A 16,728-nucleotide genomic window follows, 5' to 3' on the forward strand; every position below is an offset into this window, starting at 1 on the left:
TGAGGAATCACAACCACATAAAAGCACGTGCAGGCATGCGCACGCACATGCACACACACACACACACACACACATATACACACCTTTGGCATAGAACTGACGTGGGTAATTAGGGAAGGTCACCAAGAAAGGTAAAAACAGCAGCTTCATTATTTAACAAACTGATCTTTTTTTAATGCTCATGATTCAATTATTATGAACTGTGAATTTGATTGTTCATTCCATTATCAAATAAATTTAGTAAGTGGAATATGTATTTGATAATTGAACCAAAACCAAAATCAGTGTAATTATACATTTTGTTTATTGTACATGAGAGTTGAGTGCTCCTAGAATTAATATTATTTTATTATGTTTACTTCTTAGGGTTTTATTTAAAGCTAATTTTTCTTATATTGTCCTACAGTGGGTGTTTGACATATGGTGAAATTGTAGCACCGACTGAGTGCCTTAAATTTGCTGCACGTTTCCAGGTGCTGACAATGCCAACATATAAAATTTATTCGAATTTAGTTTTAAGTGTATTTTCTTTGTGTTTAGGTTCGAAGCAGAGATCAGTTAATTCTGCAGTTAAAAGATGAAATGAAGACAGCTGAACAAAAGTGTCAAGGGACACAGGAACAGGTGTGGTTGTGGCTTGTTTGTGTCTGTAATGTATGTTGATTTGCTTTTCATATCATTTATATCTTTTTATGTCCTTACCGGGCCTTTTCTGACTTTATTTCTGTGAGTGATTTGAGTACATTTTCTGTATTTTTCAGGTTGTAGTACTGCAATTTTAAAAGATTTTGCTGAATAAATTACAACTGATAAAAGATCATACCCCTTTTAATATGACCAATTTAAAACCTTCCTGCTGTGTTGCATGAAAAATAGGTTGGGTTTTCTGGATTTGTTTCTATTTTTTGGGTTTTGTTTCAGGGCATAAATTCTTTGCAAGGTAAAACTACAAGGATCCTAAACCTGTCTTACTGTTTTTTGTTTTTTCCTTTTCAAATGCTGAGGCTAGATTGAGTGAGTGCCCTTGTGTTTTTGTTTTTTTTGTTTGTTTTTTTTGGGGGGTTTTTTGCCAACAGTGACCTGCTTCACACCCACAGAGTTGCACACATCTACTCGAGGGAAGTGCCCAAACCAGCAACAGTCTTCTACTGTTGGGTACTGAACAGCTCCATTAAAACAATGGGGGGTGGAGCAGCTTGCTCAAAGGCTCCTCGAAAGTTCGAGCTAAAGCAACGGGAGTCGTTACTCATTCATGTCTGCTGTTCCCACATTTTCCCAACTGGTCCTGAGACTAAACTGGGGAACACTCTGACTCAAGCCTCACATGCAAACTTTAGGCTACTGCCGCCCCCCTCGCCATCTTTTCTGTCTGTGTATGTTTCTTATGCCTACATAAAGTTGTTCCTTTTCCATCTTTTTCAGTTTTCCTCTCTTTCTCTTTCTTCTTGCTTAGGTGGCAGCACTGGAGGGTGAGGTAAGACACTTGAACTACAAAGTCAGGGGACACCAGGAAGAGGCCTGTCAATTAAGCAAAAAGGTCAGAGATACACAGCTCCTTAATGACCAGAAGAAGAAAGAACAACAGCAGCTACAAGATCAGTTCTGTATTAGTCAGCAACAGGTAAGGAGGAATTCTCTCCTCTTTGCCTTTGCTCATCTTCACCTTGCCCACAGGTGAAATCTCTGGTGAAATCTATAGACCAGTTGAACTCTGACCTGGAAGCTGTGAAACAGGCTCACAATATTGATGCAGAATGCTGGAGCCAAAGGAGCATCCTGGCTTCACAGCCGATTGAAGCAGAACAAATCTGAACTCAGCCAAATGCAGAACAGGCTGAAGGATTGAGAGTCGGAGGTCACAAAACTCAAGGACAGTTTAAATCAGCAGCACATAGCTGCAGAGGAGTCAAGTTTTTTTTTGCATTCAGTTGAGCCACAATCCTAGGGCGCTACAATCTACTGTGTTAATCCAGTGAACAACCTAGAAAGAAAATGTGTGTGTTAGAGTGATCTAAATCATAGTAGACAATCAAATAGTCAGAGTCTTCTGCCAGGAACAACAAAGTGAGCTGTTTACAGCAGGCAAGCTTTATTTTGCAATTAACTTACATATATCCCCATCAACATCATCTGAATTACCAGATGATGATCTGAATTACGTTTGTGTGTTTCAAAGTGTGACTGTTACCTTGGGTAACCTTAGACAAAACATTAGTCATCAAGCTTCATTAAAATCAAGTGTACATTGGCTGGATCAATAGTTTTAAATAATCCACACACACACACAAACACACACACACACACAGTCATACACCTACACAAGTTTTTCAGTTTTTGATTCTAAAGGAGGGAATTAAAGTTCATGGTGCCTCTCCTCTCCTCTGGTTTGTGTCTCTTTCTTCTCTTGCACGAGCAAGTTTTCTACTCAGTCATGCTCCCTTCTACCGATCGTTAGTCCTAGATGGGCCCATTTAATCCCTGGTTAAACCATGCCGCGGTGAACCACTGAAATCTAACTAGTTGGCTGTCATTAGTTGTAAACCCTCATGTTCAGATCCAGATTACAGCGGGATTAACGTGGATGAACTCAAGACGAGTGTTAGAGCGGGTTTAACTTTCTCGACCTCTCCCCTTGAAAGGTGAGCTATAGTAGGATTCCTAGTGTAACACTGGGATTAAGCCTGGTTTCACTTCCTGGGTTCCCCTTTCATTATGACAGAGGTTACTGTAGAGCAGCACAGTATATTGCGCCATGTTAGACAAACTAGGATACATACATATATATATATATTTTGTCAGGCACATTTAGTGATGATGAAGCATAAAGTAAAGTATTCTGTTTAACTTGATTTTGTAGCATTATGATAATGATGAGGATGGTTGTTGCTGTAATCATTTCAGCCTTTTTCAAAAATTATTTATTCTTCTTTATTAGTGCATATATTAAGGCTTCCCTCTGCTTTAATAATCAGTTATTTTCAACACATTCAATCACTCCACATTTTCACAATTGGCAGTAAACATATACATTTGACTGTGTATGCTTTCGGGTTGAGACATTTGAAAGGAAGCTAAAGAAGCAGGAGGATGAGAAGGAACTTCTTCATCAGCAGCTAAAAGGAGCCCAGGAAGAACTAAAAGATGCCAGTTTGCAAACCCAGGAGCAGAAAAAATCAGTAGCAATTTTTAAAGAAAAGTACGCTGCAGCAAAAGAGAATATGCATAAGGTGCACGGGCCGGTGGAACTTTTAGAGGAGGAACTACAGTATTCACAGCAACAGGTAGATGATTGATATCAACACATGTTTGCTGTAGTATCTTAAAATTGCATTCTTGCATGCCTAGTGGCTCTAGATGAATTCCATTAGCTCCAGACATTTTCTACACGTTTTGTGTAACAGGTCTTTAGTCCTGAGTGAAGCCACAGTCCAAAATTCTGCCTTTTCCATCTTCACTATATTTAATTGGCAGCTAAGAGAGTCTCAATTAGCGACTCATTTAGTGAAGAGAGAGCAAGCTGAGGTGGAGCAGCAGTACCAAGAAAAGGTTAGCCAATGGGAGAGCTCGCAGGAGGCTCTTGACCAGTTGACGGATGAGCTCCAGGCACCTACTAAGGGAGAGTCAGCAAAAACTGGACAGCTTCCAAAGCCTGATAGGATCTCTTCAGGAGCAGGTGGACATACTCAAACAACAGGTCAGGACACACATGTACACATTAGCATATGTAAACACAGGCATAATTCACACAAACATACATACAGTACAGAGGTTGTTATTTATCCCTCTGAGCAGATACTGCCTCTTTTTTTCTTTTTTTTTTTCAGTCATTTGTTTAAAAATAAGAAACCTGTATCATTTAAACATTCATATTGGTTGCATGTATTTTTTTAAAGGATGTAGTTTTCATGGGACATTACCTGTTTTCAACAAGAAGATGTGGATTGCATGTCTTAATGTTTAGGTTAACTCAGTTGGGTGTCTGTGTCTTGCTCATGCACCCAGGTGCTTGCCTGCTCCATTAATGTTATGCGAGTGCTGGCATGGGTATATTGCTTTGTTTGTGTGTGTCATTGAACATATACAAATGTGTATGTTCAAGTGAGCATTTGTGCATGTGTGCAATGATGTGTGTCACTTAATCTTTTCTCCCTTTTCTTTCTGTTTTATATTTACTATGTCAGGCAACAAATGAATCATCTTTATTATGGAGAAATTTAATTTAGATGAATTTAACTGCTGCCACCAAGGTCAGACAGGCAGAATGTCATTTTAATCCAATCAACTTTAATCTGTTGGTTATAAAAGAGTTAGGCTGTTGAAGAATAGCTGTATCTCAGGCCCTTTATTACACTGGCTAATGACTTTGATTGTGAAACACCTATCAAGAGGTTAGGAGCTCTTATGGAGCTTCACGTCCTGGTTATTCTCTACCTCATGCCAGTGTTGGGATCAGCTAACCCTAAAGTCACTAATACCTTCATTCCTTGTTTACAAGAAAATCTAAATTAAAGAAAAAAATAAATTACTTCTCAAATTGTAAGAAATTAATATTTAGTTAATGTACAAGTTATAGCTTTTTATAATGAACCTTAAACAGTAGCTTGGTTATTGTATCTTAATGGTATCTTTATTCTAGCCCATTTGACTAAGGAATATTTCACTATAATGTAAAGATGAATACTAGAAGACACATAAAATTTCCCCCATTTCCTACAGCGATAACTTCTTCTGAATAAGTTACACAATTTTCCTATATAAAGGACAGCAGTTAATGGATTACGATTGACACTAAGCATTTTTTTGCACAACAAACACAGGCAAGGTTCTCCATATTTTGCGTTGAGATTTTGCTTAGATTCTTAGTTATTATTGCCCATTGTACTTTCGCCAGACTATATTCACTTGTTACTGTTGAGCTAGTGTGTTGGAACACCATGTGTCTCTGTGTTCTGTGATGCAACAAATTAATACACAAACGAGTGTAATACATAATGATGTGTTTCCTTAATGGCACATCAGTGTCATTTGTCATTTATTAGTAAACCAAAATGCACATAATTTGTTGAAATCCCATTCATTACAAATGTACCCATTTGTGACTTTTTTTTTTCTTTTTTTTGCATCAGTGTGTGGAAATTGTACCATAAAACAATATTTACATGTTAATTTTTTGAAATATTAACTCATTTTTTTCTTTGGCTCTACCCTCTCGCTGCTCATAGAAACTGATGTTGGAATGTGACCTACAGCTATATCAACAGAGTCATTTTCATTCTGATGAGGAGTATCTCAGCCTGTTAAGACACAGACAGCAGCTACAGAAGGTAAGGTCATAGATTGTATTTCTTACACAAGAAGATTACTCATTACGGATTACATTTTGCTCATATTATCATCACACTAAGCCATTAGAATATATTCACTAGAGTATTTACAGTTACTGTATATTCAGAGATAACAACTGAGGAAGAAAATTTGTTTACATTCTAGTTATATTTAAAAATAGCACAGATACATTTGAATGCAGAGTTACACTTAAAGTTAGTTTCAGATTTACTTTAACAAAAACATTAAGCTATAATCATCTACATTTTTTTTATGTATTTGGGTGTGTCTGTATCTGTGTGTGTGCATGTGTGTTTCAGAACTGTACTGAGCAGGTTGAGCGCATTGCAGAGTGTGAAAAGGCTATTCTTCAGATGAAGTCAGAGCTGGAGAGACAGTAATAATGGAGTCTATAAAAGTCCCATTCTCCTCTGCTGATCCTGGTTCTTGTGTCTCCTCTCTTGCCCTTCCCATCTGCCTCAACCCCCTACTTTCTCTCATTCTCTTGACGGTCTGCTTACAAAATGACACACAGTAGCATACTACATGTTGCAGTGAAAATTTAACACAATTTTAGTAATTCAAGTAATATCTTTTAATTTGGCTAATCTGTTATCTGATTTATTTTTTCTTTGATTTTGTTTATTGATACTATGCATTCCACAGCAGTTCAGACGTACTAGTCAGTTTTTGCTGTCCAACCTATAGAACCCAGTAAAAACCAGGTCTGAAGCAAAGTCTTGCTGCATCCCACCATACACACCTGAGCAACCGCAGCCAGCTGGAACAGGAAATGCAACATCTGAAAAATGAAGTAACACACTTAGAGCTTGAGCTGGCAGACATCCAAAAGGTATTACTGTTACGCGTAGATGCTGACCTGTCCTCTAATTTAGAGAGAGACATTTTAAACTGACCTTTTCCCCTGTTACTTCTGAATTCAGGGGCCTCATCTATTGTCCTGAAATGTTGCCTATGCATGCATATCAGGTTAAGAACATGAGCTGGAGATTCATTTCAAGTTTTATAAAGAGGAGTACTCAACCCACCTCTACCGGCACCAAACACCCACCACTCGTGATTTTCCTGTGATTGCCTGGCAGAAACAAATTGCCTCACCATTAATTAAAGCACCAAACGGTGCCAAGGCTGCTGAAATTGACTCCAATTAAGAGCTCAATGGGACACTAAATATTCAAATTACTCATAGTGGTGACTTTAGCCTGGCAGAATGCCAACATTGCTGGCAGCCATAGACACATAAATTGTGTATGGTGTGTTTGTGTGAGTGTGTGAATGTGTGTGTCCGCATGCATGCATAGGTGGAATTGGGAACATTTAATTTTACACCTTAATTTGTTGGTCCTCTGGCACATACAAGTGACATACAGGTCATGCTTACCAAAATCATATGCATGCACACACGTTTTTTTTCTCATAACCAAACATACACATTAGGAAAACTGTAGTGTAGTATATTCTCCTCTTGCTGTCAGGTCCTAGCCATTCTTTCAGCCTACTTCCCTGTGGAACATCACATAATGAGTCTGTGTCATGTAAGGAAACATGTATTGAAGGCTACATCTACATTTGTCATATGCATTATCAATATACATATTATTAATCTTTATTATGAATATATACATAATTTCACAAGAATTTAATACTTTGCATGAATGCTTCATCATAAATCTGCTGAATTCAGAGCTATTGACAATGAAAGATTTTTAAGGAAGGTGAAAGAGAGATTTAAAAAAAAAAAGTTTATTTCCTTATGCATTTGTTCTGTTAAAATGTAGATGTTTTTCATAGACCGATACACAGACCTGGGCATTGTTCAGAATTAACACTAAAAAGCATTTTTGTGAACTTCTCCAGGACACATAAAGGACCCAATGAGTACAACTGGTCAATTCACATTCACAAGTCATCAGGAACACTTGTCTAGATGCCATATAGTATGTGAGGTGTGAGCATAAAAAAGTTTCAGTCAAGATTTGGCATGGTAAAAAACCAAATGCAAGCAGAGTAGCAAAATCAAATAATATATAAGTGGTCACTCAAGACACATTTTAGGCTCCTTTTGATGCCAAGTGTGAAGTGCATCCTAGATAGTCTTTCAATATACCTATTCTGAACAGAGCAACAAACACCACACATGCATGCATATGAAAATACAGTCAATCATTAACTGTTCCTCTTTGGCCCTTACATTTGCTGCAGGTACGCGTGGCAATCCACAGGCAGTCAGAGGAGGAGCTGAAGGAGGCCTGGCAGGAGGATGCAAGAATGAGCAGGGAGGTGGATGTACAGAGAGTAGAGGTGCAGAGGCTTCAAGAGGAGTTACAGAAGGAGGAGGAGAAGATGGAAAGTGCCATCAGAGAGAAACAGAGCCTAAGCACTTACATAAGGCAGCTGACCCAAGAACTAGAGGAGCTACGCAGCAAACACCAAGTGACAGGTAGCAATCAGTCAATAAATCCATCAGTTACTCATTTTATCCATCCATCTGTCCATTTATCCATCAACAAATACCTTTTAAGTCAACCACATACACATATATAGTGTCTATACATATACACTTTTCATTCAACAGCTAAATAATTTATTTTTAAATTAACACGCTTTTGACTGAAGGCCTGTGCAGCTTCCACACCTGTGCAGTCAAACAAGTGGTGTACAAGCACAAAGTCAACATGAGAATTTTTTATATAAAGAATTTGGATTTTTTTTTTAGTTCACTGTAATCTGCTAGTTGCCCTGCTTTTCTTGTTTGCTGGCTATCAGCATTTGCTTACCACTGAACTTTTGGGCAGCGTTGTCCATCAGAAACCTATCACATTCCAGAGGAACTGTACAGTGTGCCCTGCTTTTTGTTGTAGAACCAGCTACACTGCTGTTAGCTCAATCAGTTAGCTCAAATTATCCAGCAGTTGTACAGCAATGTGGTGATTCGGTTGCTAGCTGTCTGCATGCAAAGTTAACTCAGACACACACACGAACACACACACACACACACACACACACACACACACACACACACAAACTGTAGATTGAGGTTTCATTTAATGATGCACTGCTTTAGCTGTATGGTAATGATCTGGTTTGTGTGTGTGTGTATGTGTGTGTGTGTGTGTGTGTGTGTGTGTGTGTGTGTGTGTGTGTATGTGTGTGTGTGTATGTGTATGTGCAGGAACGGTGATGGCTGGGTCTCTCTAGGCACAGAAATGTCTCATTAAGAATTAACGTACATTTCTACGGTCACGCCAGGCAAACACCTCATATACACACGCACACAGCCATTTCTCCCAACTCCTACTGCTTTAATTAGCACATACACACTTGCTCTTCAAGGTACAAACAAACACACACACACACACGGAATCACCTATTGTCCACAGAGAGATGAATCTGAGGTCTCTCTGTGGCAGACAGTGGCTGGCTTGCTCGGTGAATACTGCTCATTAACAAGATAGAGACAGAAGGACAACGCTGTGTAGCTTGGCCTTTGTCTTTGATCAAAATGCATTCCCTCAACTCTGCCCTCCACACAAAATCACATATTATTCAGCTTTTACCTTCAGCAGATACAATCCAGCAATGTTGAGTCTATTGTAATGACTTAAGAAGAATAAAGATGCATTATTATAACAAAGGGGGCATTGTTTACCTGGATATAGCAGTGGCCTGAATAGACTGGGTGAGGAGTCAGCTTGAAGAAATTACTGTCGTACTACAAAAGGCCTTTTTTATTAAAGTGAAGCCCATGTCAAGGTTTTTTCTCTATTTTGAAAACATTGCCATGAGTGGTGATGGTTCTTTTTGTTGTTTGATAACAGTAGATCTTGTCTAGGATAGGGTGGATTGTAAAAATGAATAGGTTCGAATGCAGATTTTTAGAACAGTACTTTAAACAAAGACGTATAAAATGATGAGGAAAAAAACATGCTAGAGGAGTAGACACTCATCATCAGACAATATTCACCATAATCGCATATTTAAGATATTTTTACGTTATTTTTATGTACTTTACTAATCTGTCATATTGTTGTATATAGTCAGTATCCAGTAATTTGTCTATCTCTGCTTTTGTCTTTCTGTATAATTACAGAATTATTCATCTGGTATATAAAAATGCACTGAAATATCAGAATGGTAGCAGCCAATAGCAGCTTTTAAAAAGCTTTTATCGTACCAGTCCCATATAATATTTACTGCTGATGTATGAATTATTATGGAACTGACATTTTTGTGGTCTCTATCAAAGCATTTTAATTTTTTTGGTGATGTGAAACTGGTAACATATTACCTGAATCCTACAGTTAATTGGGGATATACATAACTGTAGTTGGGATGTAATGGATATTATATTAAAAAGGTCTCTGTGGCCAAGTAGAGGGAATGTCAAAGGAGGATTGAAACAGAGGATAGGGGGCTGACTTGGGAACTAGGGAAATGTCACATGGATGAGATTGAAGAGTCAGAATGCAGCTGGATTCAATCATACTGTGTCAGGAGAGGATGCAGAGATGAGAAAGAAGGGGGTGATTAATAAGGAGAGAAAAAAAGTCCTTAAACTTGGTGTGTGACTGTGCTGTATGTGTCAAATGCTGTCACTCTTTGATAGCATGTATTTTCTGTATGATTCTCAGTTCAGTAGATATCCTGTTTCATACAAAGTCCAGAGAGAAAATCACACAACAATTAATCATATTATTATGCCAGTGGGTGTACAGCACATATAATAATATGGGTAATTTGAACACATAATGTGCAGTCTAACACATTTACTGGTCTCAAAAGAGAACAAAAAAGAAAGGTGTAGATATGTAAAGATTGTGTTACTAATCAGTATAAATGGTTGGTTAATTAACTGTGAAATTCAAGCAAGGGCTGATGTTTAAAATATTCAAATATGACTGATAGTGTCATCTTACATGTTAAATAAGATGTGTTGTAAGGTTGGCCATAATGTGAAATAAATGTGATACTGTGTGACAACAAATGAAATAAGGGCATAAACAAAAATACAATATCCATATTTCCAAACACCCACACAAACAGAACTGTGATATTACCACTCTTCTGTGCTGCTGATGTGCATCTGCCTAAATATGATGAAATCATTATTGTGTGCATGGTTGTGGGCGCACAAGTGTTTGTGTATGTGTGTGTGTGCTGCTATCCAATCTGGATCCCTGGACACACACGTGCACAGGCCTCTCTCCTCCAATTCACCTCTATTACTAGCTATAATCCCATTTCACACTCTATCGATCCCCAAAACTGTTGTTCACCGGAACCAGCAGCAAACACTGGCATTTCTCCCCATCATTTCACCAGCGTTTGTTCTTTATTACACAAAGAAGCCCCCCTTTGTCTCAGAGCAAACTCAGCCCCATTGAAATATTAATTATAAATGTATGGCTAAAAAAAGAGAAGGGTGGAAAATAGAGAGAGAGAAGGGGAAAGAGCTAGAGATAGAAAAAGTGGTTGGTAGAAACATCAGAGAAAATGACTCCTTTACAAGAGTCTATTGATCAGTTTCTATCAAAGGGGTTGTCAGACATGAGATTACCTGGCAGTTTGAGCATTAGGTGCCGTGTGTTATAGCCCCGGGCCCTTGTACCACTGCCAGAGGATTGTAAATAAAGCGAAGAGGAGAGAGCAAGAGGGGAGTGTGTTGGGGTGTATGTGCATGTGAGTCTTAGATTCTATGTGTGTATGTTACTTTGTCTTTGTGAATGTTCATTGTTGTGTGCATAGGATTTTTTTTTTTTTTTTTTTTTTTTGTGGTGTATTTGTGTGCATGATGGTATGCAGCTGTGTGCCTGTACCTTTTGGCTTATACCCAAAAGCAGTGTTGCAAGCCCATGAAACTTCATAAAGAGAGAGAAAGAGTCTTGGGAGGCTTTGGGATGTCTCTCGGGAGCACCTTAGCCTACTACGAATCCTCCAACAAAGCCAAAGGAAGCCCCTATGAAGCCTTATGAAGCTTTTATGAGGGCCAGTCAGGGCCCAGCCTAGCCCCAACCACTGATTCGGGGTTAGCTGGGTTTTCATCCATCTCATGTTAAAGGTTAGCTGTGAGAGCAGGGTAATCTGACCACAGATCTGTGATTATAGATTGATGCTGTATGATGGGCTTTGAAGCTCATATGGAGGTGTTGAGAGGGAGAGATCGAGAGAGTTAGATTATGGACTAATGTCACACCTTAAGTTGTGAAGCCAGCATAAAAGGGTCAAGAAAGTGACAGAGTAAGGGACCCAAGATCTTAGATTGTGGACTAATGTCATAATTTAACTTACAAAACCACTAAAAACAGACCCCAGGACTCCAAACATCATAATATGGACTGGTGTTCTTCCTTAAGCTACTGAGAAGTGTTGAGAAATCCAGACTTATCTGTGGATCCTTATTTAATGTGGCAAATGTTGCTAGTGTTTGGTTATCAATCCCTACCAAAGTAAATATTCTTCTGATCTTATCTATTTGTCTAAAGTAAACATCTGGTGTATTTGGGCTGCTGTTTGTTTTCCACCTTTTAGTGTCTGTTTTTATATTTTTAGAAATTTTTTATATTTATATGTCTTAGGTGTGTGTGTGTGTGTGTGTATGTGTGTGTGTACCTCTGACTATGTGTGTTTGGGTACAAATAGGAGAGTTTGTGTAAATGGTCAGTCTATGCAGCAGCTCTCTCTGTGGCCTCCCCTGGTTGGAGGTGTCACTGAGGTCACCTAGAGACTAATGCCCTGAATGCAAATTTGATCCCCACCTCAAGTTTTCACAAATCTACTTTATTGATTGTTGAGAGTCATAGCAAATTTTTACCTTGAGGTTCATAAAAAAGCCAGGGTAGTGTGCATACATGCTCGTACACACACAAATAAAAGTGTTTGTGCATCGTTGAATATGTAGTAGTTCCAGTTGCCGCTTCAATTTTCATAGGGCTTCAGTTTAAACAGTTTGGATGCTGCAAAACAATTAATTAATCATGATTTTATTAAAGGTATATTTTTGTTTCTGTATTTCTTTCTTTCTGGTGTTGGTTTTAGCTTCCTCCTAGTCAATCTGTCCCACCACTAACATCACAGCATGGTGCGTGGGCCTAAAAGCATTACAGCAATACACTAAACATTTCTCTATTTCTGCTTCACACACTCAAATGCACACGCAGACCCACAAAGTCAAGGTCCATCCTGTAAATATTGAACACACACAGACATACTCAGGAGCGCACACACCTCTACATATTCAGTGCACTCACTTTCTCAATATTCACTAGCCTTGGCCCCCGATGGCTGACAGTTTATGTTATATTCAGTGAATACTGAATTTAGTGAAAAGGTTTTAAGAGCTATGAAGAAACATTGACTCACAAAACAGCATGCAGAACTAAAAAAAGGGGGGAAGGAAGCAAATCCTAAATTTTAAATTCAAACCAAAAAGGGCCCGCAAAAGCAAACCTAACCAAGGAACCTGACTAGTGATTTATTATGCATTTGATGTGCTAAACTACTAACTGTAGGACAATGGGGTTTTATTGCAGGTAGATGGAAGAGAGAGCTGAAAGGGGAATGTGATTGGAGGGCTACAAAGAATTAGCTCAAGTGGCCTGCTCAAGGTAAAGAGTGCCATCTATTGACGAGGTCGGGGAGCACTTCGTTTGTGTTTTAACAAAAGGGCTGCTGCCCTATCTAAGTGTAAGCAGTGCAAAACGTTCACTCCTTCCTTCTCTGCCTCTGAAAGGCATTCAGTGCCTTTTCGTTTTGCTTTGAAGGTGATTCACAGTTCATAGTTTCCCACTCATGCTGAACTTGACGAGAATCAATAATCACCTCAGTGTATGCATGTTTTGTAAATCATTCTATTAACCTTGGTCTGCTGGAAGATGTGAAGCACTGTGGAAATCTTTACTCATGTGCCTATTTATTTCTTTAAATACAATGAAAACAAAATCAGCTCGGCCTGAAGAACTAGCTGAGACAATTTTATGAATATCTCAATGGGAAACTGTCTGATGAATCTTAAAGAAAATGTCTCAAGTAAACTGTTGCTCTTTATCTCACTCTTTCTTTCACTGTCTCTCCTCCTCAGTGGAAGATTTGGCAGCCCAAGCAAAGCGGATGGAGGGGTATCTGAATGAGGGAAAGCTAGGAGAGGAGAAAATAAGGTAAGACAGGAGAGAATGAAAGAAGCTTCCTCTCGTATCCCATTTCCTATTGTCCCATGTGTAAGCTCAGTAATCAAAAACTTTTAGCTTTTTTATGTGCGGCGTACAGTAGGCTGTTTAACTGAACATGTGTTGAACAGAACACCCCTAAACTAAGAATACGCACATGGCTCAAGAGAGTGTACAAAGCAAAATGCCTAACTTTTGGGTTAATCAGACATTAAATGGTAATTTCTAAGGATTTTAATACCCCAACATGTCAACAGAAAATAACTGAAGATTTCTGTTCTGTAGAAATATCAAAGTATTGATGGGACACAATAGATAAGCAGATGTTAGGTCATTGAGTTCAGAGTTCAGAGGTGAGACCCCTGGTTGACCCCTGTGTGTCACCAGAGCTGCGGTGATGACATCAGCAAGCATGTATCACCCAGTAGAGAGTGTGTTTGTGTGTTTCTGTTTGTGCACACATAGTTGCGGTTGTGGCTTTGGCTTCAGCATGACCTCACTGCAACGGTCTCCATCTCAGGGAGTTTCTCGGTTAAGTTGAGCCATGGAACATTTTCCTCGTCAACCGACAATTTAAAACTTGGCATAGAGACTTTATAGGTTATATTCTGAATTATTGCACTTTATTACATTTAAACCAATTTTAGGTACTGGATGGTAAAACAATTGCTGTGTCTGCATATTATATCCATTTGCAAAATCATGCTGTTTACTGTTAACCCAGAATTATCTAATAACTGCAAAGACATGAAAGGTTTTTAAGCAACAACACCATACTAATGGCTTCCATCTGTGCTGTGGGAAATCCCCTCCTTTCGCCCCAGGATGCCTCCTCTCTTTCTTTCCTTTCTTTCTCCTGCTCTGTTCATCCTATCATGTGTTCTCTCCGTGGACCAATCTATCAGGCATTGTCTTTCCTTTTTGTTTGGCTGTTCTGATTCTGCTTCAACTTTTAGTATCACTGAGTTACTCTTTTATATCTGTTTTAACTTCACTGCTCAATTTATCTGTGTGTTGAGAAACAGAAAGTCAACTATAATTTCTTTTGATAATATGTTTTAATTTATATATATATTTTATTTTTTTAACTCTTTAATTAATCATCTGAAAAGATTAATGAAACTGCCAAGTTGTTGCTGGTTGTACCTTCTTGTATCATTTTATGATGAAAACTGTACTTTGACTTTTTCATTAAAACAAAAAATATAGCGAGTCCAGCTGGGGATCTATGTTGCATGTCAGAATCCATCTCTAACACTTCTCATTTTCTGTCAACTTCTACTGTCCACTGTTTAATAAAGATATGACGATAAAAAAATGACTCAAAAATATCTAATTTGAGCTGAAATGATTTGTCAGTTAGTCAAAAATGTATTAGAAAATTAATTAGTAACAGGTTAATAATTGAACTCAAGTAAAAATGCCAAAAATTCTGCGGTCTCAGCTTCTCATATGTAAATATCTAGTGGTTGCCTTTGTCCTCTAAATATAGTAAATTGAATTGAATATAGACTGTTGGTTGGACAAATTGTAACTTGAAAAAATCCCTTTCAGTTCTGGAAAACTGTGGTGGACAGTTTTCATTGTTTTCTAACTTATTAACATAGTGATTAATTGATTAACAGAGAAAAGTATCAGCAGATTAATCAATACTAAAAACAAATCATAGTTAAAAAAAAGTAGGATCTTCAGTAACTTCTGATAGGCCATTGTTTTTGAAATCTAACACACCAAATGATTAACTGTAAAAATAACAAATGATGTCTAGAGTGAGAGGGGTAGATACTGAACTGTGTGTAAAGTTTTTGGTATTTTTGGATGTTTCAGTTTAACAGAAAAGCCAGTAAAAACATATAGTCAAATGCTAACTTTGTGGTCTTTCCCTGCATAGTCATTCTTTTTTTAAACTGTAAAATCTACAACATGCTAACTTCAGATCACTGTCCCAAAACTTTTGCCTTTAAAAGGCATGATTATTTTTACTATTCATAAATGTGTAATTTTTCATTTTAATATTTGGTTTTAGAGGTGTGGGTCAAGAGTGAGACTGGTTTTGGTCTGTGTATGTATGAGTGTGGACAGGGTTGATAGGGGTGTTTAGGCTCACTGAGTGGCCAAAGAACGGCTGTGGAGGGCGACTTGTGCAAATGGTAATCATTTGTCATATGGATCCCGCTGTAGCCAGTGCAGCTGGTACACAGAAACTCACTCGGACGCATGTAAACAGACACTAACCGATTCTCATACACACAGTTTCGTGGTGGGAATCGACCCTTTCATATTGATCCCCTTCACATGCCCTTAGCTCGGCTGCCACACACTCACACATACAGCACATATACACACACATACTCACACATAATCTACATTAAACACTCCTACAAATCTGGATTTTCAAGAAACTTAATATTGGAATTAAGTACTTTAAATGTGTGTTATTTTCTTTGTTTTTAGGAACATTTATGGTATTGATGAATGCAAAACTCATTTCAAGATTGAAATGAGTTTTAAAAATGCACCTAAGATGTTGTGATGACTGATAATGAGTGATATATTTTTGTTAAATACTAACCTTATTTTAGTGTATTGTAGTAAGAAGTTCCATTGTTATTGTGTGTGGGTGCAGGTCAATGGCTATGAGACTGGAGACGGAGGTGGCAGAGCTCAGGAAGAACCTTCAACAACTGTCAATCAGAAATTTAAGGCAGAAAAGGAGAAGCAAACAGGAAAAGGTAAATAAATACACACCAGGCCTGAGTGACACAGCCTCAGTGAATTCGAAAGTCATTGTTTAAAGCTGCTTGGAGCACTACACAGGTGATCTACTCCTTCTGCCCATCACAGTATTGGTTTTTGTCGCTGACCCTACCCATTTTAGAGGGTTATATATTTTGAGCCAGGTCTACTGTACTACATAAAGAAGAATACTAATATACATATATTACGGTTTCCTCTCCTCTCCTCTCCTCTACTCTACTTTCCTCTCCTCCAATGCCCTCCAAGGTTTTCCTTCCCTCTCCTTCCTTCCTCTTCTCTCTTCTTCCCCGCCCCCCCCCCCCTTACCTATTTGATGATTAGTGGCATATAGCCGGTGCTACAGCCTGGATTATCTTGTCCAAGAGAGGGAGGTGTATATGCGGGATCTAAACCTGGCAAGGTGATTTGGAGCGTTAATTCCTGGTAGTAATATTCCCTGATATCCCCTAATGTTCTGGCTGGG

At 38.4% G+C, this 16,728-nt stretch overlaps 1 protein-coding gene across 1 annotated transcript in view; it reads left to right on the plus strand.

Moving 5' to 3' along the window:
- The first annotated feature begins 5,222 nt into the window (after window positions 1–5,222).
- LOC120790098 (trichohyalin-like) overlaps window positions 5,223–16,728 on the plus strand; it is a 28,824-nt gene continuing 17,318 nt past the window's right edge. The window contains exons 1-4 of the mRNA XM_040127390.1: window positions 5,223–5,324; window positions 7,549–7,786; window positions 13,424–13,499; window positions 16,135–16,240. Of these exons, the coding sequence (XP_039983324.1) occupies window positions 5,229–5,324; window positions 7,549–7,786; window positions 13,424–13,499; window positions 16,135–16,240 (516 nt within the window). The 5' untranslated portion in view covers window positions 5,223–5,228. The remainder of the gene's footprint in view (window positions 5,325–7,548; window positions 7,787–13,423; window positions 13,500–16,134; window positions 16,241–16,728) is intronic.

The sequence above is a fragment of the Xiphias gladius genome, chromosome 5, assembly GCF_016859285.1.
Source record: "Xiphias gladius isolate SHS-SW01 ecotype Sanya breed wild chromosome 5, ASM1685928v1, whole genome shotgun sequence".
Lineage (NCBI taxonomy): Eukaryota > Metazoa > Chordata > Actinopteri > Istiophoriformes > Xiphiidae > Xiphias > Xiphias gladius.